This window comes from Stigmatopora argus, chromosome 15 (genome assembly GCF_051989625.1).
Source record: "Stigmatopora argus isolate UIUO_Sarg chromosome 15, RoL_Sarg_1.0, whole genome shotgun sequence".
NCBI classification, from domain to species: Eukaryota; Metazoa; Chordata; class Actinopteri; order Syngnathiformes; family Syngnathidae; genus Stigmatopora; species Stigmatopora argus.
This window is the reverse complement of record NC_135401.1, coordinates 3,415,630-3,443,242: the sequence shown is the minus strand read 5'-3', so window position 1 is coordinate 3,443,242 and position 27,613 is coordinate 3,415,630. Positions and strand designations below refer to the sequence as shown.

General features: G+C 39.2%; 1 protein-coding gene across 7 annotated transcripts in view; it reads left to right on the top strand.

Annotated features, from left to right (window-relative positions):
- Nucleotides 1-27,613, top strand: part of ralgapa2 (Ral GTPase activating protein catalytic subunit alpha 2) — a 188,374-nt gene that overhangs the window by 113,480 nt on the left and 47,281 nt on the right. For 4 of the 7 annotated variants that reach the window (XM_077620361.1, XM_077620364.1, XM_077620362.1 and 1 more), the window contains exons 9-37: nt 1,316-1,425; nt 5,848-5,958; nt 6,220-6,269; nt 10,206-10,263; nt 10,398-10,441; nt 11,051-11,231; nt 11,317-11,432; nt 12,109-12,247; nt 12,355-12,563; nt 12,630-12,875; nt 13,582-13,764; nt 13,895-14,029; nt 14,094-14,242; nt 14,322-14,433; nt 14,693-14,930; nt 15,476-15,655; nt 17,802-17,948; nt 18,207-18,323; nt 18,595-18,677; nt 18,771-18,861; nt 18,945-19,118; nt 19,686-19,886; nt 20,624-20,817; nt 20,900-20,998; nt 21,764-21,919; nt 25,674-25,802; nt 26,742-26,870; nt 27,052-27,110; nt 27,400-27,508. In XM_077620361.1, the coding sequence (XP_077476487.1) occupies nt 1,316-1,425; nt 5,848-5,958; nt 6,220-6,269; nt 10,206-10,263; nt 10,398-10,441; nt 11,051-11,231; nt 11,317-11,432; nt 12,109-12,247; nt 12,355-12,563; nt 12,630-12,875; nt 13,582-13,764; nt 13,895-14,029; nt 14,094-14,242; nt 14,322-14,433; nt 14,693-14,930; nt 15,476-15,655; nt 17,802-17,948; nt 18,207-18,323; nt 18,595-18,677; nt 18,771-18,861; nt 18,945-19,118; nt 19,686-19,886; nt 20,624-20,817; nt 20,900-20,998; nt 21,764-21,919; nt 25,674-25,802; nt 26,742-26,870; nt 27,052-27,110; nt 27,400-27,508 (3,949 nt within the window). Of the gene's footprint in view, nt 1-1,077; nt 1,235-1,315; nt 1,426-5,847; nt 5,959-6,219; nt 6,270-10,205; nt 10,264-10,397; nt 10,442-11,050; nt 11,232-11,316; nt 11,433-12,108; nt 12,248-12,354; nt 12,564-12,629; nt 12,876-13,581; nt 13,765-13,894; nt 14,030-14,093; nt 14,243-14,321; nt 14,434-14,692; nt 14,931-15,475; nt 15,656-17,801; nt 17,949-18,206; nt 18,324-18,594; nt 18,678-18,770; nt 18,862-18,944; nt 19,119-19,685; nt 19,887-20,623; nt 20,818-20,899; nt 20,999-21,763; nt 21,920-25,673; nt 25,803-26,741; nt 26,871-27,051; nt 27,111-27,399; nt 27,509-27,613 lie in introns of those variants that run through there. The other 3 variants (XM_077620366.1, XM_077620367.1, XM_077620368.1) reach the window with 3 other exon arrangements.

Genomic DNA, 27,613 nt, shown 5'->3' with positions numbered 1-27,613 from the left:
ATATAAAAATATTTTCGGTTTTCCACTTTAATATTGAATAGAATTAAAAAAATGTTTCCATTTGAAATGAAAAACAAATGATTATTAGATGTTTTCCCTTACTAAGAAAAAAGTTAAGATAAACGGTTTTATATCTCTAAAAAACGGAATATTTAGGGCTTTTGATCCAGTTCTTATAATCCAGTTTAAAAAAATCTAAATATTATATCTAAAATGGTCCGGTCCACATGAAATCGAGTTCATGTTATTGCGGCCCGCCAACCAATCCGAGTTTGACACCCTTGTATTATACTGAGGATGAGATTCTCACTATACTAAACATAGCTCTACTTTTGTGTATGTAAGGATGTGTTGTCTACAAGAAAGGAATTTTGCACTCACAAAGTGCAGTTATTTTTTTTACTAAGTGGATTCAATGGATTGGAAAAATAGACATGAATGGTTGGATACACTATTAGATGCGACTGGTCAAAATGTATAGACATTTGATTGTTTTGGGTTTTTTTATTAAGAAGAAAAACCCATTTAGCGATTTTACAATAAACTACATCAAAAAATGTATTTATATACTTCATAGTGAAGCTTTAAATCTCAAAATACTTGTATAATGACAAAAGAAGCATTCAATTCAATTAAGAACATGATTTTTGGGATCAATTGGTGTTAGAAAGGAATTAATTTTAAAATAGTGCGTGTTTACATCAATAGTGTGAACACAGAACACATACAAACGTGGAAAACCGCGTCAAAATGTGCATTATGTATGTCAAATTGTGTTATTTTTAGGTCTCCCGTGACATTCCAATCCAGAACACTAGAGGGTGCTATAGAGCAGCAAATCGTCAACCTCTAAAATGAAACCTATTTTATTGTATTTATGTCACCAAAAAATCTACGCGCATTGATTGAGTCTAGTCCATGAACTACTTTACCTTATTTAATTTGACATTTTATTGAGCGATGGGTGTTCTGATTGAGTGACAGATCTCAGTGTCATACAAAATAATAGGAAAAATAGTAACACGTCACCGTATTATTTAAGTTCACATCATTTCCATTTGAATTAACAGCCATCGACTCACATTTGCAATCAAGTAGGCGTAACCGTGTAGTCAGACCACTCCTCGTTGCGAGACGCGCTTCCGTGTTTACACTCCAGTCAGAGGGGGGGAAAAAGAGGAAAAAACACCGGCGGCTGTCGGGCGAATGTTTACCGAGCAAGCATCGAGTGCTGGTGAGGGAAGTGACAGTCACACTGGAGCCTCGGTGTATGGTAACAACACAGGTGATCGGCTTCCACGCTTGCATTTTACAGCGGGATGTTCACTCGAAGGGGCCATGGAGACGTCAAGAAATCTACACAGAAAGTTTTGGACCCAAAGAAGGATGTTCTGACGCGGCTGAAACACCTGCGCTCTCTGCTGGGTGAGTCAATTGTCATCGCGGATCTCGATGCTGCACCGCCGAGGCTATATGCTAGGCTAGCGAGGAATAGTCAATGTTCACCCCGGATGCAAGCGGGTTGTCGCCGGGAGCACTTGACCGATCATTGTGACAGGGATCGCTCGGGTCCAAAACGAGTGGAGTCGCGGGGTGGCGTGATCCATCGCGCCGTCATTCGCGTCCATCTATTTAGGTTTGACGTAACAATAATCCATTGTGATGCAACGTGGATGCTAACCAGGCTGATGATGCTAACGACGGCGGTGTTTCGTTACGGCATCGCTCTTCCTCTAAGATTTGCTTGCCACAACCTTTGTTTTCATTCATTCCTTTGTCCTGGAGGATGACATTGGGGAGGCTCAAATTGACAGCCATCGCGTAAATACGAGGGGATTTAGACCCCAAGATGATGTCAAAAATATTGACAGCTCGTTTGTAGCAAGTGGGAGAGATCCAACTTGTCGAAGAGTACCAGATGACGTTCTCTTTCAATGAAGGCACAAGTCATCAATCATTCAAACATGTATCGACACAGATCATAGTCTAAAAACTGTCAATCTGTCAGTTTGATTGTGTGATTAATCATTGAAATGCATTTAATAATAAAATACTATTTCTAGTTGACAGTGCAGTAAATGCACGATTGATGATGATTATTGAGTCGCAGGTTTAATCGGTAACATACTAGTGTTGCACTAATTTTGAACCCGATTACTCCAGCCAACTGATTACAATACGATATAACTTTTATTCTTTTATTTTAATACTAAATTACTCCACATAACTTGACTATAATTGCTATTATGGCTTGGTAGACATTGCATGCCATTGACAGTGCTAGATGACCAATCCATTTAATGTGGGAGGGCTGACAGTGAATTTTTTTAAAACTTCTATTCTGCCAGTGATATTGTAAATGGTGGGAGTTTTCAGCTTGGCTAAAGCAAGAACAAATTGTATTCTTGATCTCATTGGCTGCCATTAACAGCTGCCACCCTCCCATTTCAAATGGATTGGACGGCGACTAATGATAAACCATTGGAAGTGATGGCAAAAGGATGATTGGACACTGCACGATTGGGCGTCTCATCTTTGTGGGTCAACAGTCAAATAGTTGTATGCAAATCTCATATGTTGTTTAAATACAAAGGTAATCAGTAATCAGGTCATATCATATCCCGATCAAAAATGTAAAACAAATCCTAAAAAAAACTAGACACATAAGATGCACAGTAGAAGAATGAAAGGATGGAAATAAATCGTGTGGAATAATGCATGTACAAGTATCTGGTAGTCCAACAAATACGACAAGTTATTATTAAATACTTTGAAATGTTGTTTACAGTTCATTCTTGCTACTTTAGTAGTTGTGTAAACAAGTTATTGTTGGAAGCATGCTGGTAAAAAAGCAGTAGCATTACTACTGTTACACTAACGTGCATTTATTATCAAACAATGTGAGTGTTGTGTAAAAAAAAAAAAGACAACTTCCCCAACCGAATGCAAATTGCACATATTATGTTAAGATAACAAGAAACAGCCTGAATTCAACAGTGAACTGTTAAGCTTGCTGGATTTTATTTTTAAAAACAATTTCAAAATAATATTAACTGATTTGATAGTCAATATCATGCTATGAAATTTAGTATCATCAGAAAAACCCTATGCATTTGTACACATGCAGTAATTATAGGTTATTTGAACTGAATTCAATATCAGCAATCCAGCCAGACACTTTCGTATAAGAACTGTTAGCATATGGTGGACTCGATAACTCCTAACCCTCAACATAGATAAATGTGGGTCAGTGGCAGACTCGGTGTGTATTTGGAGAAAATGGGAAAATTGAGAAAATTGTCTACGCAGAATTACGCCAGAGTAAATGCAATTACTATCAGGACAAGGAGGACTTTCTATCCCGGATCTCATTAAAACCAAATCATGCTATAATTTATACGTCTCAAGTATTTTGCATTGCAAGAAGCCCTCATTTAAAAGTTAGAGCGGTTGTCTCAAACGGGTGGTCCGCGGGGCTTTGGTGGTTTTTTTAGTGTTTGAGTTCATTTTTTACATATAAAATCACATGCTTGTATTTTGACACGAATGCTAGAAAACCAAAACTGTTGTGAACAGCGCGAGCGTGTCTTTTTTGCCGTAAAACAGATTTTTTTGGACTTTTTGGGAGTGAGGCCATGTAAAAAGTCAGTCTTCCGTGTTTACAAAGCTCTGCCGGTTATTAGTTTATTGGTCATGTTTTTCTTCTGCAGAAATGTTTGCGTGGGTTCAAAGTTTCAAGAGGTATGCACAGGTTCCACATAGCAGGTTATTTAAATTGAATGCTAAATAGAAATTATGACCCCAATTTTGTAAGGCTTGTCACTACTCAGACTCACATGCAAATATTTTGTGTATTGATTTTAAACACACACATGCTCTCCGTGGTATTCAATACATGTGGAATATACTGAAATTCTGCAACCAGAGTTCAATGTCAAGACTTTTTTAACCCAAAGCTAAGTTCAAAACAAGTCACCGTCTAACTTGGTGTTTTTCCTCCTCATGTGTGCTGTTAAAGATAAAGCCCGTCTGTTTGTTCAGCAGTTGAGCTGTGCGGCTTGCGTGTTGTTTCCCCGCAACACCCAACTATCACTGGTTCCACCGTGTTGTTAGTGAAGTTAGGATTTCCTCCTGGTGCTTGCTCCTGGTTCCTGTGTGGACAAGCACCACTGATGAGCGATACAATCATCCGTGACTAGAACCTGGACTTATCACATTTACCGTATTTTCTGATTTATAAGTTGCAGTTTTTTTTGTAGTTTTGCCGGGGGTGCGACTTATACTCCAGTGTGCCTTATATGTGAAATTATTCACCCGTTATTATATAATTTCACGTTATTTTTACACTGACCCTCAAGAGGGCGGTCTAAGCGTGTTTTGATTATTATTAACATTGTGGTAGGTAAACTTTTGGCTTAACCTATGAGAAGGGCTTACCAAAAAAATGTAAAAAAATTATATTCAACATGTTGTTGCCTCTATTCTTTTCGATTTTATCAAATTAAATTGCCCCCAAAATGTGACTTATATATTTTTTCCCTTCATTGTACATTTTTTGGCTAGTCCGACTTATTCTCAGGTGCGACTTATAGTCCGAAAAATACGGTACGTGTTATTATTAACACTTTCAGTGCCCGCCATTCATTCTCCCAACACATTATTTAATTGCATTATTTCCATTTGCAATTTTCATGCCCCTATAAAGCATTAAGCCTTTTATCCTCCCCAGTTCGATTCTTTAAATGAGTGCCCGATTCCAGGATATATTGCCTGGAACGTGGAAGTATTGCTTTGCTTTCCCCTCGTCTTCATTTTGGCATCAGTGTGGAGCACCTGCAGTGTCCTCTAGCAAAGAGCTACTGCTAATGAGGGCATTCATATCAGGGGCTCTTAGCTTGTGGTTCGAGCATGACATGGCATATCAATAATGCAGGTGGTATAAATGTCTCACACGGTCAGCTTTCCCGAAAGTATATATGCTTTAAGTGTGTGCAGAAGAAAATGCTGTTTGTATGTGCAAATGAAGTCAAATGTAGATATATGAAGTCTTGACTATTGTGTAAATAGACGGTTGACTTTTTCAGCACCCTGGAGTAAGTGACCTTCACCCTTTCTACAAACAAGCCCAGTGTGCACACTTCTAAGGCTCATTTATTCATTCTTCTCTAGAGTATTCAGTTCAGAGGCACTTAGTGCAGCAGAAAGATGCACTAATTATTCCTTAAAGGGTTAGTTATTTACAAATGTTGTCATTAAATATGTCCCAGATGCGATTATTATGTGATCAGAAATGGGGTCTGATCATGGCATTTCTAGAGGATTGGAATCAGGTCAAAAGGATTGGATTTTTTAAATTTATTTATTTATTTTTAACTCCTAGGCTGCCAGTGATGGTGTTAGACGTCCAATCCATTTTTATTGGGCTGCCGGCAATCATTCGATCAAGAAAGAATTATCTTATCAGAAACACTATCTTTTTCTGACTAGGTATAACATTAGGGATCACTGGTTAAAAGCTTAGCACAGTACATACACTAAAAATTGTGGTTCATATTTCATAGTTTTCCCAATGTTATTTATTGATATAATATTCACGTGTCTCAATATATGTAATTTGTATAACTGCAGTGTGGTTGAGTCCCAAGTTTCTACTGAATTTTTTTTTATATCATTTTAAGGCAATGTTTATCCGGTAAGCCATGATTAAAAAAAAAAAAAAACGGTCATTTGTAAGCCATAAAAAATAAGGTATATACAAAAAACTATGGAAAATTGTCCAAATTTTCGTGACAGCCCTGTTTTTATTGCATTGCATTGAGGAGGTATGGTACTTTTTTTCTTTTACAGATATTATTGACAAGAGCGAGCTGAAGCCATTCTTCGAGAGCAATTGTTCACAGATTTATTTTATCTTCTATGAAAATTTCATTACACTGGAAAGCAACTTAAAACAAAAAGGTAGGCTCAGCCATTTTTTCCTCACTCGACCGCTGACGTTCAATAATTAACTATCCTCCCGTCTGTATTAGCACACAATGTGACACAAAAGATTTCCCTCTCTTACTTCCCTCCCAGTGACTTTTCAGAATTATGCTATAAATATGTAAAATTGTTCAAAAGCATACCCTTACACTTCCTGATTTTCACTAGTACTCACAGGGATATCCACCCCGCCCAATCATGTTGAAGCTGAAGTGCTTTGTTTTTGTTTGTTTTCAGGTATCAAGTCTCAAAGGGAGGAGCTGGACTCTATCCTCTTTATTTTTGAAGTAAGCAGCCTTAACCCATCATTTCAAAACCTTTGTGGGAAAAAAGGGTGTCCATGAAATTTGTCTCAATTGTTGTCTAATGCATTCTGGGATCCAGGAAATGCGCATATTAAAGGCAGGATGGTATTGGTAGTTGCTAAAATGGAAAACATACAGGTTACGGCACTAGGCTTTAAGTCGTGCCTCCTCAATGTTATATATCAAGGAGTCTGAAGCAGTTAAAAAAAGATGTAGATGAAAGAGGGAGCTCGTTCAATCATTTTCGAGCTGTAAATGCCCTTCCCCCTCCTTTACGGAGCAGTTTAGTGTTGCCTATGCAGGTTAAAGTCCTCCAACTTGTTTCTCTTCCACTGCATAGACAGCTTCAGTGTCCAGTACAAATACTTGACTCTCCAGTTGCATTTGCTATACGGGTTGCACAATATCAGATGGAGTTGCATTGTATAGTTTCCTACAGTACATTATGGGTTGTCCACTCAACGTTATCGGGAGAGACAGAATGCTCTCAATTCCACGTGGAGGTTTTGTCGTGCAATATATTGTTGAAAACGCTATGAATCGATTATAATTTTCCCCCTAATTGATCCTTAAATGCAATTGCATCTTTATCAGATGGTTATCAATGTATGCAGAGATTTAAGACAAACGTCCTTAAGACAGCCAGAGCAAAATAAATGGACAGAATGTTTTTTTATTATATTTTTTTTAGCACCAACATTAAAGCAGAAAAAAACATAAATTAGCCACTTTGTTCTAAAATCCACTGGGTTCAATTCGAGGAAAAAAAGAGAAAAGATTACTCTTCCATTGCGCAATAATTGTATGACAAAACACTTTTCCTACAAAAATGCCCTCTGCAGGGGTAGGAATAGGTTATACTGTTCATCTATTCTAATTAAAACAACAAATACATTACTTTGACCTATTTGAATGACATTTGGACTTTTCAAAAGCCTTCTCAAACTTTCCAAATTGTCCTTTAATGTTCTTACTGTTGCAACAAGATCATCTCTTTGACTATCAGCACGAACGCAGGCAAATTTGACCTCTAATGAAACCGTTGATTTTTTACCTCATGCATATGTATGAGGTCATTTTTTTCAAACAGAACTAATATTGAATGGCGCTTAACCCTCATTTGTCCTTTTTTAGCTCCTATCTGTGCTAACGTGCTTTTTAGTCTAGCAGAGAGATAAGAGACTAAAATGGTCTAATGTAAAAAAAATAAAAGCAAAGTTTGGTCCTGAACCCTGCATGTGACCCACGAACAAAACTGAGCTTCACACCCCTGATGCACAGCGGTCAACCATGTTTTTGGGGTGTGGGAGAAAACTGGAGTACTGGGAGAAAACCCACGTAGGCATGGGGTGAACATGCAAACTCCACACGGGAAGGTCAGCGCTCGCCGGGAATCAAACACTCGATCCCAGAACTGTGTGGCAGATGTTTTAACCACTCCACACTGTCCCGCCACCATAAATATTCATTCATTTTCTGAACCGCTTATCATCAACGTTATGAATACTTTTATCATTTTAAAAAATAATTTTATCATTAAAAAAACAATTTTATCATTTGAAAAAAAAAATTTTATCATTTAAAAAAAGAATTGTATCATTTAAAAAATAATTTTATCATTTAAAAAACAATTTTATCATTTGAAAAAAATAATTTTATCATTTAAATTATTTTTATCATTTAAAAAATAATTGTATCATTTAAAAAAATAATTGTATCATTTAAAAAAAATACATTTCACTTTTGTATAAATTTAATTTTAACAATAATGATGTAAGCAGACATTGATTTGCAGAATCTGAAAAAAATCTCAGCATCCTGTTGATATTTTAAACTTTGTGATCAGCTGTTTTCCTGTCACAAGACCAGACTGAACGTCTGTCATAAAAAATAAATCCAAGTCTCCAAGCACGTGGGTCTCCAGCATGTTTACACTCCCATATGCCTGTTCATGACCTTTTCTGCTGACTACGTAAAAGCAGCTCAAGCCTGCGCCACTATGAACGTGGAGCACATAAATCTTGCACAATGACGGATGTTTGGGCCATATCCATTTCCCTGGATTTTTTTTCTTTTCTACAGGATATAACCTTACCGTGACCCTTCCAGATTTGACTCAGCATTCTGAATTTCCCCTCGTCAGTTCTTCTAAACTCCTCGTTGAGATTGAGATTGGGTGCCATTGTTAGGATGATAGAGATTACAATGTGATGATTTGGTATGCACAAGTGGAGGCGCAATTAAACTTTGATAGGCAGGAGTTGAATTTTATTATGTTTCTGCCATCTATTGGTTAGAAGTAAAAACACACTGTTCTGATCATTCTAGTTCTCCATTTAACGCTTCTGACCTTATTTTAAGGGATAGATGGGATCATTTACTTTGAGAATAAATGTCCAAAATTCCACTCATCAAACATAAAATAATCCATATTCAAACTACTAAAACATTTTGTTTCTGAGTAAATGTGCCCATTGAATCATTCAATTGAATTTCTGGTAAAAGATTTCAAATATTTTCCACGGGGAAAAAGACAAAAGTTTAAAAAATTAAAAATGAAATTTCTTTTCAATGTCTTGTAACGAGAAAATTTAAAAAAAAATTTTTTAAATAATTATTGACATGGCCGCACGCAAAACTGTTACTTTCTTTAGAATGATAAAATACGAAAATGATACATCAACTTCACATCAATTTTCCAAAAGAACGGCAAAAGCTAGTTTATATCCCCTGTTCTACTTTTCATATTCTTTAAGATTGTTATCCTTGGACCAGAAAGTCATTAAAGTGAAATCTTATTTTAAACTAACAAAGTCCCAATGCACTTACTCCAATTTGAAAAAAATATATTTTTACACAGTGTTTGGGGTGATGCAAGGTTGTAGTATTTACCATTGTTATTCCCTTTGTTGAGACGCTTGCTTTTCAAAGGATTCTTAATGAGAATTAGCGCCTGTGAGCCCATGTTTAACTAAAATCCCAAACAAACCACCATTGGGAGCGCCGTATTCCGCACCATGTTCGGGCCCCGCAGCCTGAAACCTAAGCGCGGATCATGTAGATGCGCTTAGGCAGTCGTCGCGGCGCCGTAATGCTCCCATCTTTATGCTGGCGTATAACTGCAGATTACAGTAAACTCCGCCAACCTTCAGTCAGCCTTCGCCTGGAATCAGCCCCTAAATTCCTCATTGTTAGGACCGCCATTCTGGCTCTGTGGGGAGTCTTTTGGAGTGAGCTTCTCTATCTCCTTCCCACCCTCTTTTCCTGTAAGTGAGAGAAAGATGGTGCTATTGTGTGCACGAGCGCGTGCCCATACATCCACGTTGGTCAAGGCTTAACCACGGCACCCTGCTGTGTTACTGCCTAGGATAATTTGCCCGCCACCCCAAGGAGACAGACTGAGGCTGAAATAGATCTTTCCAGAGTTGCTATAATCCTGCATAGGATCAATAGTGAGGTGCAGATACACGTTTTTTTAGCATCTTTATTATCGCCGGTAATGAAAGGGATTTAGTCCAGGGGACAAGAATGCGAAAAGGAAGTTGTTGACGAGTCACTCTAAACACTCTGGTCATGCCATCTATTTTTTTTCTATATTTTAAGTTGTTTATTAGTTCTTCAAGTTTGGATTTGATCGCCTGTCATATCCTGTATTGATTGTCGTAATTTTGTTTACTCATTTTTGTTTTAGAGCAACTATTTTCATGTTAACTGACATTTGAGCTCAGGTTTATTCTTCTTTTTTTTTTTGTCTTACTGTATTTTCTGGACTATAAATCTTTTTTTTTTTTTCATTACTCAATTTTGACTTATTTCATTTTTCCTCTTTTTTTGTGTATTCTTTGACTAGTGCGAGTTATACTCTGAAAAAAAATGTATTTAGCCAACGACTGACTTTATATTATTTCTTTTAAACAGAAAATTCTACAATTTCTGCCAGAGAAAATCTACAACCGGTGGCAGTTTCACAGCATAGGTAAGCACCACTCATTTCTTTTGACAAATCATGTGTGAAACATGTTCTCTCGACTGTAATTGTGTGTTATACAGTACATTTATATTCCCTATTTTCTCCCAAAATAGCAATTTCTTGCTTTCTTTTCTTTTCAGGCTCTATTCTGAAAAAGATTTTACACACTGGAAATTCCTTCAAGGTAACAGCTGTCTTTTTTTGCAATATATAAAGATAAGTAATACATGCTAAGCTATTAACCTACTGATGCCAGATTGTAACAATAGGATGAGATCCACAGCCTCATGTTCTCTATAGCACATGTGTCAAAGTGGGGGCCCGGGGGCCAAATCTGGCCCGCCGCATCATTTTGTGTGGCCCTGGAAAGTAAATCATGAGTGCCGACTTTCTGTTTTAGGATCAAATTAAAATGGAGTATAGATGTATATAAAATTTCCTGATTTTCTCCCTTTTAAATCAATAATTGTAATTTTTTAATCATTTTTTTCTGTGTTTTTAGTTCAAAAATCATTTTGTAAAATCTAAAAATATATTTTAAAAAAGCTAAAATAAACATTGTTTTAGATCTATACAAAACTGAATATTCAGGGCTTTTAATACAGCTCTTTTAATCAATTTATTTAAAAAAAAAATCTAAATATTATATCAAAAATGGTCCGGCCCACGTGAAATCAAGTTGACGTTAAAGCGGCCCGCGAACCAACCCGAGTCTGACACCCTTGCTCTATAGCCATGCTCACACACTTTAAAAAAATGCATAGCTGAATATTTGATCCTTTGCTTAATCTAGATCCGATGTGAGGGGATCCGTCTCTTCCTGCTGTGGCTGCAAGCCTTGAGGGACAATTGCGCTGAAGAGCAGTTCCTTATATACGCCTGTTTAGTGCCAGGTTTTCCCGCGGTGCTCTCGTCCAGGGGACCTTGCACCCTCGACACAATCATTTACAATCCTTTCTCCAACCCACTTGACGGTGAGCAAGTTAAAAACTCAATACTTTTTAAACTAGACCCGCCACGATGGGAATCTTTTGTGATCATGAATAAATATGTGAACAGCTAAGGTGGTGCCTGAAGAGATAACCCCGCTCGTTCCAGCTGTGGTAGGCGAGAAGGTAGCAGATGACCAGACTTGTTTCATCCTCGAAACTCTTCTCAAGTTCATGGTTACACAGGTAGATGACACTGTTGCAAGGGAAATTAGTTTTCGGATTGTACTTGCCCGCCTCTCACCCACAGTGGATCCATTTTGGCTATTATCGAGATTACCGTATTTTCCAGACTATAAATCGCACTTTTTTCATACTTTGGTTGACCCTATTTAACCTGTTTTTGTTTCATTTTACTACTGGCACTTGAACCTATGTTCTTGGTTTCTGATCAAATGGAAAAATGAAACTTCTATTCTAGTGCCACTGACATTTTTTTGTTCTCCACTTCATTGTGTATTCTTTGGCCGGTGCGATTTATACTCGGGTGCGACTTATAGTCAGAAAGATACGGTGATATTGAAGGAATCAACCTATTCATTGTTACAAAAGTTATTTGGATGCTCGTTCTTAAAAAATGTTTTCATCATGAGCATTTCTACAAATGCATGCTAATTAAAAATGAAAAATCAATCTGTATTGGTTTTGTATTTAAACTGTGATCATTTCATCAATGAGATTTCCAGGGTCATGTTTTTTTTTTGCTTCAACCAAACATGATTTCCCATTTACATGCTTTTTCGAGGAACAATACCTTCAATCTTTCGTTTGGCAAACAAATTGTCACGTATTGAATGATTGTGCATCCAACACCACTCCCTGTAGCCTGACCTTGTCAGTCTTTGTTCTGTCTACCTGCCAGGCATCCAGTTTAGAATGGAGGAACAAAGAATACCAGGAGACAGGCTTCAGGTTTCTCTTCAGCCTGTTCAAAAAGTACTACCTACCACATTTATTCCCCTCTTTCACCAAACTCACAAATCTCTACAAGCCTTTATTAGGTAAGGTGGTATTCTAAATGCATTATTCCTCCTCCTCCGTTCTCTTTCTCCCCTCTTATTGTTTTGTCTTTTTCCATTTTTATTTCCTATTTTTTCCTTGCTATTAGACCTACCACACCATAGACCAAAACCCTTGTACGTGCCAGTGACGAGGAACAACGAGAGCACCTTCTGCACTAGGGACCAATACCTGGCACCCCGTGTGGCTTTCATTACCTGGCTGGTCACTTTCTTCCTCAAGAAGAAGTATATAAGCAGCGCTGCAACAGCGCAGAATACAAAGAATGGCCCCGAAGTCCTTCCCAAACTCATCCAGGTAAGAACTCTGCCCTCAAACTGCAGCTCAAACTGGCCGTTAATACCCTTAAATATCAATGTCCAGACTGTCACTGCTGGCAGTAGCGGCCAGGAGAAGGAAAAGGAGAGGACCTCAGATGGGGACACAAATGGGCCCACGGGGGAGCCTGAAAAGAGTCACTCCAACAGCAGCACACTCTCAGATCGACGACCCAGTGATTCCAGTTTATGTAGCATCGAAGAGGAACACCAATATGTCTATGAAATGGTGCATGCCATCTTACTATCAACCAGGGACAATGTGAATTTTGTCAATGAAGTCTTCCACCAGGTGAGTGACCCTGACATTAATGGATTATATTGCCCTCTGCTGGCAGTTGGTTACAAAGATAGAGCAGTACCTCTGCTGAAGAAATGAATTGGTTCCAAAACTAGTTTTGTTGCTAGGACTTTTTAAAAGTGGAGACAATTTTACATTTATTTAGCATAATTTGTTCCACGGTCTTTGATACTACCCCCTTAAACTCTTTAAAATTGAATAAGGTATACCAATTTTGTATGAAATATGTATCTGAATGTATGGGGTGGCAGCTGAGTAAATGTACGTAGACACACGTAAACGTATAACTTAAAGTTATGTTACGCACACTCAGAAAAACTCAAGAAATAATGTATTAAAATGACAAATGAAGGCGCACCGCTAGCCTGAGCTGCTCAACCATGGTCTGAATGTATGGGGTGGCAGCTGAGTAAATGTACAGACACACATGTAAACTTATAGCTTAAAGTTATGTTACGCACACTCAGAAAAACTGAAGAAATAACGTATTAAAATGACAAATGAAGGCAGACCGCTGGCCTGAGCTGCTCAACCATGGCCCTGATGAAAAGTGTCCAGAATAAGGGATTTTGGTCAGATGGTCTCGCCTAAATTCGGCCGGACGTCTACCAACAATAAACAAATTTAAATTCACAAAAATATGAACGGACTTCTATCATTGACAAAAGGCAGTTCAAATTGTGTTTTCCTCTCTAAGGCTTTCCTGTTACCATCCTGCGAGGCATCGGCAACCAGGAAAGTGATCAAAGTTTACCGAACGTGGATACTGCAGGAGAAACCCAGTTTCATGGCGGAACCGGACAAAAGTGCCCTGGAAGACGAAGTGGACGATAGCGCTGAACAGACAGACATTGTAGAGAATAATAACATGCAAGAACAGGTATTAATGGGCACATTTTGATTGACTCAAAAAATATCTTGCAAGTTTCTTTCGCAGAATGTACAATTCTGTCATCCTCAGTGTGAAAATTGATATTTTTTAAGAAGCAGAGTGGCTGTGTCCTTTTCAGATACTTGAGACTCATGGCCATAAGCGATCGTCGAGTTGGGGAAGGACCTACTCTTTCAGCAGCGCAATCAGTCGGGGCTTTCTCACCGAGGAGCAGAACAGGGACGTCAAAGCGGGCATCCAGCCGACACTACAGGTGCATCCGTCTCACAGCAACCACCCCACTTGAGCGCTTTAATCAAATATCTCTCAAATTGAAGGTGTTCCTGACAAACTCTTCCAATGTGTTCCTCCTTGAGCCATGCCAAGATGTACCCAAACTTTTAGAGAATCAGGTCGAAGTGTGCAAGTGTGTCCTGAGCATCTACCGACATATGATCATGGAGCACACAATGGATACACAGACCTGGTCAGTGCAGTTTTTTTCTACCTAGTTAACTTTTTTTCACCTCCATTATCCACTCTTTGGACTATTTTGTTGTATGCAGGGAGCAGATGCTTCAGGTATTATTAAGAGTCACTGAAGCAGTGATGAAGAGGCCGTCAGAGAACCAAAGAAAAGACAGCTTCGCCGGGAGTCTGGCATCCATCCTTTTTCGGGTTTGTCATACGTTTTACTTTTTAAAATTGACTTTTTTTTATTACAAAAAAATATTTCAAAGCAAAGTACCGTAATTTCACGACTATAAGGCGTACCGCATTATAAGGCGCACCCTCAATGAATGACACGTTTTATTTTTTCCATATATAAAGCACACAGGATTATAAGGCCCCATGTCTATTTTGGAGAAAATGTAAGACTTTTAAGTGCGCCTTATAGTCGTGTATTCATATTGTTTTGGGTTTTTTTTTTTTTCAGACCATCATTGTGGCCTGGGTGCGAGCCAACCTGTGTGTTTACGTCTCTCGGGAGCTATGGGATGAGCTGCTTACGGTGTTGTCCTCTCTGACCTACTGGGAGGAGCTGGTGAGCGAGTGGGCCAGCATTATGGACTCCTTGACCGCTGTGCTGGCCCGCTCCGTTTACGGCTTAGACATGGCCAACTTGCCCCTGGATAAACTCAGCGAACAGAAAGAGAAGAAGCAGAGAGCACGGGGTGAGTAAGACTGAACATTAAAAGTTGACACTTTTTCCTTGCTATATCAATGGATCGTATTCATGCAATTCACGTGTAAAACTGCAATACCTTATTGGGGAAATATACACTGTATTTTTTAGACTGTAAATCGCGCTGGAGGGCAATATTATATTTGATCAGAAACCAAGAACAAACATAGATTAAAGTAAATATAGTAAAATGGAGAACAACAGGCTAAATAGGCATCTTTTAACATAATTTAACAACATAACAGGCTGTCGGTGGTCATATATATACACACATACGCACACATGCACACACCCCAAGGGTGATATAATGAAATAAATCAATCAGCAAATTTATGGGTACAACATGCACAAGTAGATCCTCAATATTTTATTTCAATCTTAGTAGCAAATTCATTTTAGGAGATAAAGGGGAAAATGGAATAGCATTTTCCACTTAATCTTATAAAATGAATTTTAAAAATATAACCCCCCCCTAAACAAAAATCCAGATGAGCAAATACCAATATAATTTAGTTTTGACATACTTCTTATCAGGAGTGATTCAGGACTCCCAGAAAGCAGCCGCAGTGGCACGTTCCTTCTCACTAAGTTGGAGGAACCAAGGAGAACCAGGCGGGGCCGGAGTTCAGGAACCAATGAGGATTCGTTCCGCCACCACGTCAGGCGCTCCTGGTGTGGAGAAAGCCCGAAGTATTGTCCGACAGAAGGCTTCTGGTAGGTGCATTTTTGTCTTGACAAATTTGTCTTTGTAAGCAAAAATGAAAAATGCCATGAGAATGAACTATTACGAGGTCCTTTAAAAGCATTGAATTAAAACCCATGTCATTAAGATCTTAAATTGACTTTCAAGTCAATGACAATACATTTAAAGCCGATAGGAATACACTTTAGAATGTACTTGTGCACATCCATGTACTATAAGTACACTACAAAGGTACAAACTCTCTTTTTTTCAACTGATCACCTCAACTGCGCTTTAAATTCCTTACATTTTAAATTACACTGCTTCGCGTGAAATGCTCTGTCAAATATTCAGGAGTCACTGATTTTATGGTGAGGTCATTTCCATAATTTTGGTGTTTAATGCTGGTCTAAGTGGTCTTAAAGAGGTATTAAAAAGCCTTCAATTTCACTTGAGGGCACCCTGTATTATTGTTTCGACTTTAGTATCTAGGCCAAAGTCTGCTGGCCAAATTGTTTTAGTCTGTAATAGATCTTTTGTGTGTCTATTTTCTTGATCCTCTGCCTTTGTGTAAGAAGCTGATACGGCTAAGCTTCCCGCAGCTTCTGCATTGACTGCATTTGAGATCTTTTTAACACGGGGACACATACAACAGGCCAGGTGCCGTTGAAAGGCCAAAATCTAACGATGGAAAGCCGGCAGATGGCTTCCCATTGTCCCCCTTACATGTCATTGCACACCGAGACTATTTCCACGTCTTGACAGTATGTCAAAGGCCGGCTTAGCACGCCCATTGTTAGCAACTCAGTCCAGACGAAGCAATGGCCCTTATCTGATGGAGATGTGGCAGGCTAATTATAAAATGAGAAGAGTAACTCGCTAAAATGCACCATTTTTTTTTTTTGTGCTCAGGACCCAATCTCAATAGAAAAGATAAAAGCGAGACAATCCCATTTCTTTTCCGCAATTACCCTAATGCTCTGAAATGACGTGCTCGCCGAACGTGGAGCATCATTTGTTCCTGAAGGATTCCAGAATTTGCGTGCAGTTGTGTTTGTGTGTGTGTTATATACATAAAAACATATTAAAAACAACAAGCGCTTCAAATTCCCTTTCCCTTTCTTTTGGCCTAATTGGATTTCTCTTCCAGCCATCATCAAAGGCTCTCCTCCAAGGAACGGCCACGCATTCATTGCCGAGCACTTTTTGATAGTTTCGTTAAGAGTGTAATTAATACTCATTAATATGCATTTGTGCCAAACAGTGCCGAGCTGTAGAATACACAAAATATCTCCCGCTGAAAGGAATAATTAAAGTGTACAATAGGCAATGTCCAAAATTGGCTGCACTTATGTAGATTCTCACCGCTTTGTCAACAAGATGGCAGCACAGTTTAGATTGTACCATTTTATATCTAAATTATAATCTTATAAGATACATTAGCGATAGGTTGTTAAGATTGTTGCAAATTTGGACTGCAATAAACCTACAGTTCTCATTTAGTTATATTTCTCAAGTTAAATGTACTTAATTAGGACCATAGCATAATTTAACTGCAAATAAGGTAAAAAGGTCATCGTGATTACCGTATTTTTTGGAGTATAAGTCGCACTAGCCAAAGAATGCACATTGAAAAGGGGGAAAATTGTAAGTTACACTGGAGTATAGGTTCCATTTTTTTAGGGGGGTTTATAATTTTGTCAGAAACAAAGAAAAAACATGATATATGTTAAAGTGTTAGTAAAACAGAGAACAACAGATAGAATGGGCATCAGTTAATGTAATATATTAACAGGTTTTTTTAACTATAGCCTAAAAACAAAAAATAAGACGTGACTCGCAGGCCCAGCCAAAATTGGGATAAAAGTGCAAGTTATAGTCCGGAAAATACAGTACTTTTTCCGGGTGATTGTGAATTTGCTGCAAGTTTGTGTTTCAAAATTCTCTGGTTCATGAAATCAAGCTATTTTTATCAACTGTAGCTTCCAGGAAAGATGCATCTTAAACAGCATACTACTCTTGTCGGAGTAAAAAAAACGTGAAAACTACCACTTCTAGTCCGTAAAATACGGTCATTCTTTTTCAACCCACTGAACTCAACTCTTATTGAATCCTGTCTTTGTTCTCTTCATTCTTTCCAATTTTTCACATTGTTTTTCTCGCTTTCGGTGACGGAAGCTAAGCGAAGCCAGTCCATCAGCAACTGTGTTCACCTATGCGAGGCTTTGCCCACTGCTAAAAGCGTTCCTACGCTGCTCCACACTGTGAGCTCTTTTTTGCCTGGTATCTCTTCTGGTAACTCTGCTTGCTCTCACAGGCTCTCAGGTAAAGTCCATTCTGAGAGCTCAATGTACAATTCCGTGTGTGCTTGTGACCTCCATCTTATCATCCAGTCCTTTCTTCATCATAAATTCTATTCTGTCACATGACCTACTCCTTCCGAGTGTTTCCACAGAGAATCTTGGACTTTTGTCTGCATTCCCACCGCATGCGTGCATGTTTCGACTTTGCTCGTATCCTTTTACTTGTCAGGATTTGTATGCAGGTGGTCATTTTGTGTTTTTTCCCCCAAAAATTGTCCAGATGTAGAAGAGAGTCAGCTGTCAGAATGTGGGGAGGAGCTAGGAGGCGGAGATAGCCCACTCCCACGGAGCAGCAGCACCTCAGATATTACACAACAACTCTCTGACACGTTACAAGGTACACGCATGTCTTTATAAGATATTAAATTGTAATTGTTTTGCACAAACATTCATTTTCTGAACCACTTATCCACACAATGGTCGCCGGGGGGTGCTGGAGCCCATCCCAGCTAACATCAGGCCCCCTGAATCAGTGGCCAGCCAATCGGCAAAGCCAAAATTTTCAGCGTATGCGTGTTATTCATCGAGACAAAGTGGAACACTCATAAATACCAGATTGTGAGCATATATTAAGTCCTCTTCATCTTCTCTCTCAATTCTGCATCCAGCCCAAAAGAGAGACCACTCACCTGCTTCTTGTGGTTCTGATAGCGGAACATCTGAAAGAAGAGAAGCAAGTGAACCACCAGTTGTAAGGAAGCAATTCGTACTGTAGCATTTTCTCATCGCTATCCAAAATAACTGCCTAACAACGTTGTCCTTCTTCATTTTCTTGTCCTCTTAGATCCTGATCCGCCGAAGCAGCAGTCCAGTTGAGACGGAAACTAACGTCGAGAGCTACCATTACTTCGCCAGGGCCAAACTACGAGAGAAAAGTAAGGATAACGTTCACGATTCAGTCCTTATCTGACATATGGATTTCATAATTCCTTACGACTTAACTTTGTGCCGTTCCCAGGTGAAAGTATTAGCAGCGAGACGTCAAATGGCTACCTGAACGAAAGCGAGGTCACCTGGCAAGCGTTCGACGAGGACGCTGACAACCAGTCCACCCAGTCGGCCCACATGGACGTGACCACTGACCCGCAGAGCCAGGGAAGTCTGCTGCTCAGTCACCACGAGGCTCTCGCAGGTTACTAAATCACAGATGCTTTCTTGGGCTAACTCGGGGTTGGCAAACTCAGTTTGGATGCCTGACCAGTTTATTTTGGGCTCAAAAAGTTAACTTACTGGAGTTTGGTTTTGGGGGAATTTCCAGGCTGATCTTTAGGCCTTTCGAGGTTGCGTCCTGTTGGTTTTGGGGTATTTTAAGGTCCCTTTTTGACTAATTCCCTGTCAATAACGGCGCCGTTTTGTGAGCTTTGACGAGCTACAAAGGGCCTGTCAGGCAGAACAACCCTAATCAGACTTAGGGTTTGACACCCTTGATATGAATGCAGATAATTCATTTATAAAGATTGATAAAGTACAATGTAGTCTGATTCTAAACTGCTTTGCGAGACTTGGAATTTGTACTCTCATACTTTAAGTCTATGACAAAACGACGCAAGTCATTCTGCCGTTCTCGTCCGTGAGCCTTACACGTGTACAGTACAGTTTTGTGGTTTTTGTTTGTATGTGATCATCATGAGATTTGTGTCTTTTTCATTCTGCTCCCTTCCCCAAACCCAATTTTGTTCCTCCTGTCCTTTGTTTATAGGTCCCAACTGTGCTCTATCTCCCCACTCTCCGCCCCCACCCCAATACCTCCACCACCTCCACAACCACTACCACCACTACTACCACTATCCTCAGAACCCCCCCGTGTCCCCAGCCCTTGTGGTGCACGCCGAGTGCCCGCAAGATTGCCCCCTGGAAGACAACATTCATCAGTCTGTCTTACACATGCCACACCACTTGGGTACTACTTCATAGCTGTTATTCACACTCCTGCCATTTTTAGTCTCTTTGTGTACTTTAATCCTCATTCACATTTCTCTTCCTCAACAGGTTTAAACTAATAATCTTTTGTTCATTTAATTGTAAATATTCTGCATAACCTCCTGTCATTTTATCTGTCTTGCTACATTTAACATATTTCTTTTTCCCATCTTCTTCCTCACCCACTGTATCTCCTCTGTCGCCCACTACGTGGCGCTGTCGTCCTACCAAATCCAGAAGAACTCATTTGGCTATTGCTTGTTTCACATTTGGTTATTTTCATTGTAATCCCCATTCACATTCCTGTACCTTAACATCTTTAAAGTATTAATATTTCTTTAATTTAATTGTAAATATTCTGCATACCCTACTGTCATTTTACCTTTTTTACTCTAACATTATTTCTTTTTTCCCATCATCTTCCTCAGCCACTGTCACTCCTCTGTCTCCCACTACGTAGCGCTGTTGTCCTACAAATCCAGATGAACTGAATAGCCTATTGCATGTTTCACATTTGAATATTTTTGTTTGTTTACAAGTTAGTACAATCAACTGGTGACAGTATTATAATGAGTGAAATACAAAGTTTAAAATGACTTTTCTGGATGTAACTCAGCATTTATTGATTTAATCCTTTATCTGGGTGACAAAATCTTGTTGGTGTGTTATTTAAAAAATGCCAATTTTCTACTTTATCTCTCCTTTTTGACCACGCAGACAGCAGTGAGTGTCTGACTGATGACGTCAGCATCATCGCAGGCGGGACTCTGTCAGGATGGCACGCCGATTCCGCCTTCGTCCTATGGAGGAGGATTTTGGGGATCCTTGGAGATGTTAACAACATCAGATGCCCCAAAATCCACGCAAAAGTCTTTTCTTATCTGTACGATCTCTGGCAAAAACTTGCCAAGGTAAAGTGGGTTCGGATTGTATTTCATCTGAAAAACTCAATAATTTCTTCCAAAAACGACAATTTTTAATGTTCTCATACAGATCCGAGATAACCTGGCTATCAGTGTGGACAACCAGTCTTCTCCTCCACAGCCTGCTTTCATTCCTCCCCTCCGTATGCTGGCCTCCTGGCTATTCAGGGTACTAACACCACGTCACTTCTAACTACAGCACCCCACGTTATTAATTCTTTGGAAGCGCTATGTGAAAAGTGCATCGGAAAATATCAACAATTCCTCAGCGTCTTCCTTGAAGGCTTTTCTACCCGATAATTGATCAAAACTCCTACAAAAATACTTAGTAGTAACGCAATTAGATCGACCGCAAGCTTTTTGTGAGTCTCTCAGTCCATTTTTTTTCTTGTAAGTTGGCAACCCTAGCAACTGCTTTAGCTATAAAATATAAAAATCATCTATAACACATGTCAAAGTGGTGGCCCGGGGGCCAAATCTGGCCCGCCGCATCATTTTGTGTGGCCCAGGAAAGTAAATCATGAGTGCTGACTTTCTGTTTTAGGATCAAATTAAAATGAAGAGTATAGATGTATATTAAATTTCCTGATTTTCCCCCTGTTAAAACAATAATTGTAATTTTTTAATACATTTTTTGTGTTTTTGTTCAAAAATCATTTTGTAAAATCTTAAAATATAAAAAAAGCTAAAATAAACATTGTTTAAAATCTATAAAAAAAACTGAACATTCAGGGCTTTTAATCCAGTTCTTTTAATCCATTTATTTAAAAAAATCTAAATATTATATCTGAAATGGTCCGGCCCACATGAAATCGAGTTGACGTTAACGCGGCCCGCGAACCAACCCGAGTCTGACACCCCTGATCTATAAGAACAGCACTATTTGACTTAAGAATGTTTTTTTAATACAATTTCCTTCTAATAATCCACGCAGGCTACTACACTACCAGCAGAATACAAAGCAGGAAAACTTCAGGCCTACAAACTCATCTGCGAAATGATGACCAGACATCAGGATGTTCTTCCCAACACTGACTTCCTTATTCACCTCTTCCACGTCATGCACGCAGGCTTCACTAGTAATGATCAGGTATGACCAGCAGGTAGCACCACCTTGACACCATTTCGTTAAAACCTGCTTGCCAGTTCACTATCAAACTTCAAATGTCATACCTGTCAACCTCGGCCACTTACTCCCCTTATTCATAATTGCAATTCCCCTTATTAATTGACAATAAACCATACAAATGCAACATGTCACATATTCACTCACATAGGGTGCATTTAAAAGTCTAAAAATTTTCCCCAAAGTGGACAGGGTGCCTAATAAGTCGGTGTGCCTTTTTTTATGCACTAAATTCAAGATTCTGGTGCTGACAGCTTGACTGTCTGAATACATTGCTTGCTGACACACTATATTTATATAGTAAAAAGGTTTTCACTTTTCTTTTGATGTCAATAAATAAATAATTGCCAGCCAACCAACTTATTCAAGAAAATTCTACCCTGTTTTGGCATCTTCCAGTCTTCTTTTAGTCACACCCTTCATCATATTTGAACCGATGTTCTCCTTCCAGACGATGCAGGGTGGAGATGAATGAAGCCCCCGCCCTTAAATCCCACCCACCCCACATACACACACACACACACACACACTGCCCCAAAACAAAGAACGGGATATTTTGGATACAAGTATGTGTATGCATTTGTAGTTGCCCTTCTGGCTCGGTTTCTATTGCGCCTTGGCTGTGCGACAAGCTTATTAGAATGTTTTCAATATCGTTCAATAATGTTTTGAGCCCCCGCCGTGCATTCGTGATTAATTAAGGATTGACGTCTGTCGCGCTCCGTTAGACTGACAAGTCGGCCTGAGGCCCAGAGTGGGCTGGCCTTGCTATATGTGTGTGTGTGTGCGCGTTTTAAGTCTGTGAAGGAGCGGGAGGTCGGCCAGGGGATCCGAGTCTAGAGTGGAGCAATGAGGGGGGCGCGCTGAGGAACAAGGCAACATTCTCTGGCTTTTGTTCCTGCTCCGTATAATGCGTCGTGGGGGTGGCAGGTAGGGGGGCCGAGCCATGCTGGCCACTGAGGCGTGCTCAAATTGGCCAGAGAAAAGAGTCCTCACGCCACACAATGGAGGACAGACGCACGCCTGCTTAACATAAGAAAGTGGCTCTTACTAAACCCCTCCTTCGCTCTCTCCCTCCTTTATGCCACACTACCCGTCGGTCCGAAAAGAGGAAAAAGCATATATTTGGATGCGTGTATAAATAGTCTATAGTAGGGGCGTCTATGATCAGAAAATCGTTTTTTTAGAGGATCGGAATCAGGTAAAAAAATAATAATGGGGGGTTTAAAATGTATGGGTTTACATTTTGGATTAACTGCTATTGATGGTGAGAGTCCAATTCATTTTGAATGGGAGGGTTGACAGCGATTGAATGATCAATGGTTGTGAAAATATAATCGATCACTTTCTAGAGCAGCTAATGAGTTAAGAAAACAAGTAGTAAAAGGATTCAAAAGTTTAATGCAAAACATTATATATAATCAGTGCGTTTTACAATATTTATATATTTAAATTGATACTGGCATTTGGATTTTTTTTCTATTGGCAGACCTGAAATTACTGAATGTAATTTATCGTGTGGCATGATTAGATTAGATTTAAAAGATCGTTGGTGATATAGGACGGAATCCCAGTGTAAATTCTCACTATCAAATTCACAAGAGATGGAGGAAAAATGGACGTTCCCTTGGACCTCAAGTGACAAGTGGGACAAGGTCAGGGCCATTGTCCTGTCCTTATAGTCTGTCCTATTCTGCTCTCATAAAGACATGACATGTCATGACAGCAGTAATCCATCCAAGGGGTCAACTTTCTGCTCTCCAACAAATTAAGTAAAAATTGGTCTTGGATCATATTTTACATTTGAGAGTCACTTGAACATTTAGGTATGGGAGTATGTATTTTATTTTAATTTTTTTTACTCTGACTGCCAACACCTTGGTGTGTTGTCTTTTTTAGACTAAAGTTATATGAAAAATGGTTATGTTAACAGATGCCTGTTGTTCTCCATTTTTCTGTTGTTACTTATATATATATTTATATATATATAGTTTATATAGAAAATATGGTAATTAATTATTCAGAAAATAAATTAATATAAAAATAAATTGTATGATTCGGAAAATACGGTAATTTATTTTAGTCCGTTTTTTTTATTTCATAGATGTTTTTTGATTTTTTCTGCATAATTTATTTCAGAGATGGTATTTGAATTCATTTTTTTAAAACTGTTTTTCTGAATAATTGTAATCTTTTTCTTATACTTCAGAGCCGCCTCATAGTCTAGAGGTTGACTCGCCTGACTTCGGTGCGGGCTCGATTCCCTAAAAACACAACATAACAAGCTATTAGCAATTCGAGTTTAACAAAATTAATGACATATATAAGTCGTACCTAGCTATAATTCACAGATGCCCCCAAACTACAAAAAAAGTGCGACTCATAGTCCGGAAAATCTGCCATGCCGAAAAACGGTCATGGTTTTTAAAAAATAATTATCCAAGCGATTGCAATACGCTTCTGCAATTTCAAATGGAAAGAGTTGAAACTTTTTCCAGCAACCTGTATGGAGGAAACCTCATTATCAGTATTATTTTTTTTCATGTCAAATCCGGAATAAAGAAGGGGGAACAATAATTGGATTTTCCTAGGTGATGTAATGGCAGAGTGCACGCTGTCAAGCCAAAAGCTAGCAGGTGGACATGGTCTGCTCTCTTTGAAATGAGGTCAAATGAAAAGGTCTGAGGTGGCTCTATTCAGAGACGCATTAATGCATCTTTTGTTGATGCAGGAAAACTGGGACTATTCCTTCTGCCAGCATAAAGCCACCCACGCGGGCCTCAATTCTCCTTAAAGCTACGCCAGCCCAAAACACTTTGCATCCTCTGTTTGCGTTTTCCTCTAAAATCCTCATTTCAGACAATCAAGCGACCGTTTGCTGCTCACTAATTACCTCTGACTGCACCGCACATTATGTTTCAGAGGTCAATTACCTACAAAATGAGGGTAAAATGGACCCCCAAGCTCTCCCCACCAATTTTCTGCAGGCAACGCCATGTCCTGTTGGATCCACTCGCCGCGTTACGTCTTTGTGCGCTTATTCTTCTCTTTCGGATTCAGCCGTACACTCGCTTGGCCGTAGTTCCCGGTTATGGATAGCGGAGGGAAAATGTTCTGTTTTTATGTTTGCCGAGGTGCCCTCCTGGTTGAGCCTGATGTTTGAACGGTGCGATTTGCACAGGTTTATAGCTAAGAGGACAGGTGTTTTCTGCCTGGACAATGTCTTTGTACACACACACACAACCACACACACGCATGGAAGATAAGAGAGAACTAAAGACCACAATGCAGGCTCGTACGTCGTACCGACATTTTTTGCTGTTATATTCAAAGACGCAAATGGAATCAGTTTTATTCCGATTTATTTTATAGTCCTGTTGACTGTTTATTATTGTCCCCACTGTGTTTCACTCTCCACTTTCTTGAGAAAATAGTGCCTTATTTTTTTTTTTTTAATTTCCTTTGCTTTGTCTATAAATAAGATTGCTTTTCACATATTTCTCCCCTGGCTCTTTTTTTCTCGATGTCTTGCTAAAACTTGTTTTTTGGGGGAGTGTTTTTTTTTCTAGGCAAGAAACAGTTTTCAAGCCAAATTCACAAAGCTTCATTAGTGCTCGTTTCTTGTTCCTCACGTATCTTATCTTAATATAAATTCAGTGGTTTTCAGCATCTCCTGCTGATCTCGTATTCAAATCTTCTGATGCCATTTCATCACCAGGATACTTTGAACACCATTGTCCGTTCCTGCTCTCCAAGATTCTTCTTCCTGGGTTTACCAGGTTTTACCATGTTGATTGGAGACTTCATCACCGCTGCCGCACGCGTCCTCAGTTGTGACTCTACAGAGGTATGCCCAAGCTTCATTGAAATCCTCTTCCATACCTGTCAACCTCAGCCAATTGCTTCCCTTATTAATGATTGCCCCTTATTAATCGATTTTATAAAAAAAAAAACTACAAATGCAACGCGGCACATATTTACTCACTTAGGGCGCATGTAACAGTCTAAAATTTTCTCCAACGTGGACGGCTTTCTGACCCGCTATATTTATATAGTGAAAAGGCGGACGGGTGAAAGGGAATCTCGCGTAAACATATCATGCTTGAAGCATAACAATACTATTAGCAGTCGGCGATGACGTTTTCATCTGCTACCAGTGACTGAAACAACCCGGATTACAGCCGAAATGGGTAAAACAAGATCGTTTTTACAAAAAATGTACTTTAAAAAAGTTACAAAATTTCTTACACAATTTGAAATGATAAAAGCATATAAAATACGGGAAAAACGTATAAGTTGACTGGTATGCCATCCAATTTTGCTACCAAAGTTTTCTACACTATAGATACTGTGTGCATCTAGTGGCATTTTAGTTACTAAGGGAATAAATCTTCCATTTATGGGGATGCATATTTTGATGGTGCCAATGCACCTATCAAAAAATGCTCCCAGTACCCAATGCGTTGACTGATTGATGATATTTACAGCTACTTTTAATGCTTTTTTATCGCTTTGGGTAGGAACATGTTTTGATGGTTCCATTGCAACCCTGTCGAGTAAATCATGTTCTAGTCACGGATGTTTGAGAGCAAAAAAATATGACGGAAGCAGGAATGCGCAGAACCGCAAAGTAGCAATTTATGACGGGTAGCAAAATATGACAGAAAACCAGACCTTTTGGTACTAGGCTTCCCCTAGTAAGAAAACAGTCCATTTCATACAGGCATTTTATTTAGTGAGTCATTGTGAATACATCTGATTAATATTTTTTTCTTTCCCGCGCTAGGCTCCCAGGATGGAGGCTCAAACCATCCTCGGCTCGTTAGTGTGTTTCCCAAACCTTTACGCCCACATTCCGGTCTTGCGAAGCGTAGCTGGCTCCGACGAGGTTCACGTTGGGAATGAAGATATTAAAGTAAGTCACTCAGTGAGGACTGTAAATCCTCAAGGGGAAATTATTTTCCTCATTTTTCGAGATTAGATAGGCTTTCAGACCATGTGTGACTTCAATCCCAGGATGGATATTGTAACCTATGGACTAATTGGGAGCGGAAGGACTATCCTATAATCTGATAATGTGTGCCTTTGCACTTTAGGATTATCTTGCCAATATCCTGCTTGAGGCTGCTACAAAGGAACACTGTGAAGGAGCCAGGTATGTCATTTCATAGATTAAGTTATGCGCCTAAGGTTATTATGCTACCTTGTAGGGTTGTGACAATACAGCAAAATGGTGATGGTTCGCCATATTTTGTTTCCCAAAAGGTTATCGATATGAGCTTGCTAAGGGTTAGGGTTCATATCTAGTCTTCCCAGTTTTGGGGGCATTTACCAGCTACTCCCTGTTAATTTTAGAGCAATTACAGGTCATTTTCTGTTGATTTTGAGTCACTTCCTACTGGTTTAGGGACATTCCAATTTTGTTCATTTATTTTTTATTGCAGGTGTATTGCTGTGTGCAGCCTGGGTTTGTGGGTATGCGAAGAACTACTGCAAGGGAATATCCATGAGCAGGTGAAAGATGCCATCAACGTCCTGGGAGTAACCCTTAAGGTCAGTGGCCAATAGATGTCATTTGTTTTAAAACAGAGCTGGTGTTCGAATATAGGATTTCTGGTGTAAAAAAAAAAGTCGTATTTAAGGTTGGTTGCCCAAAAT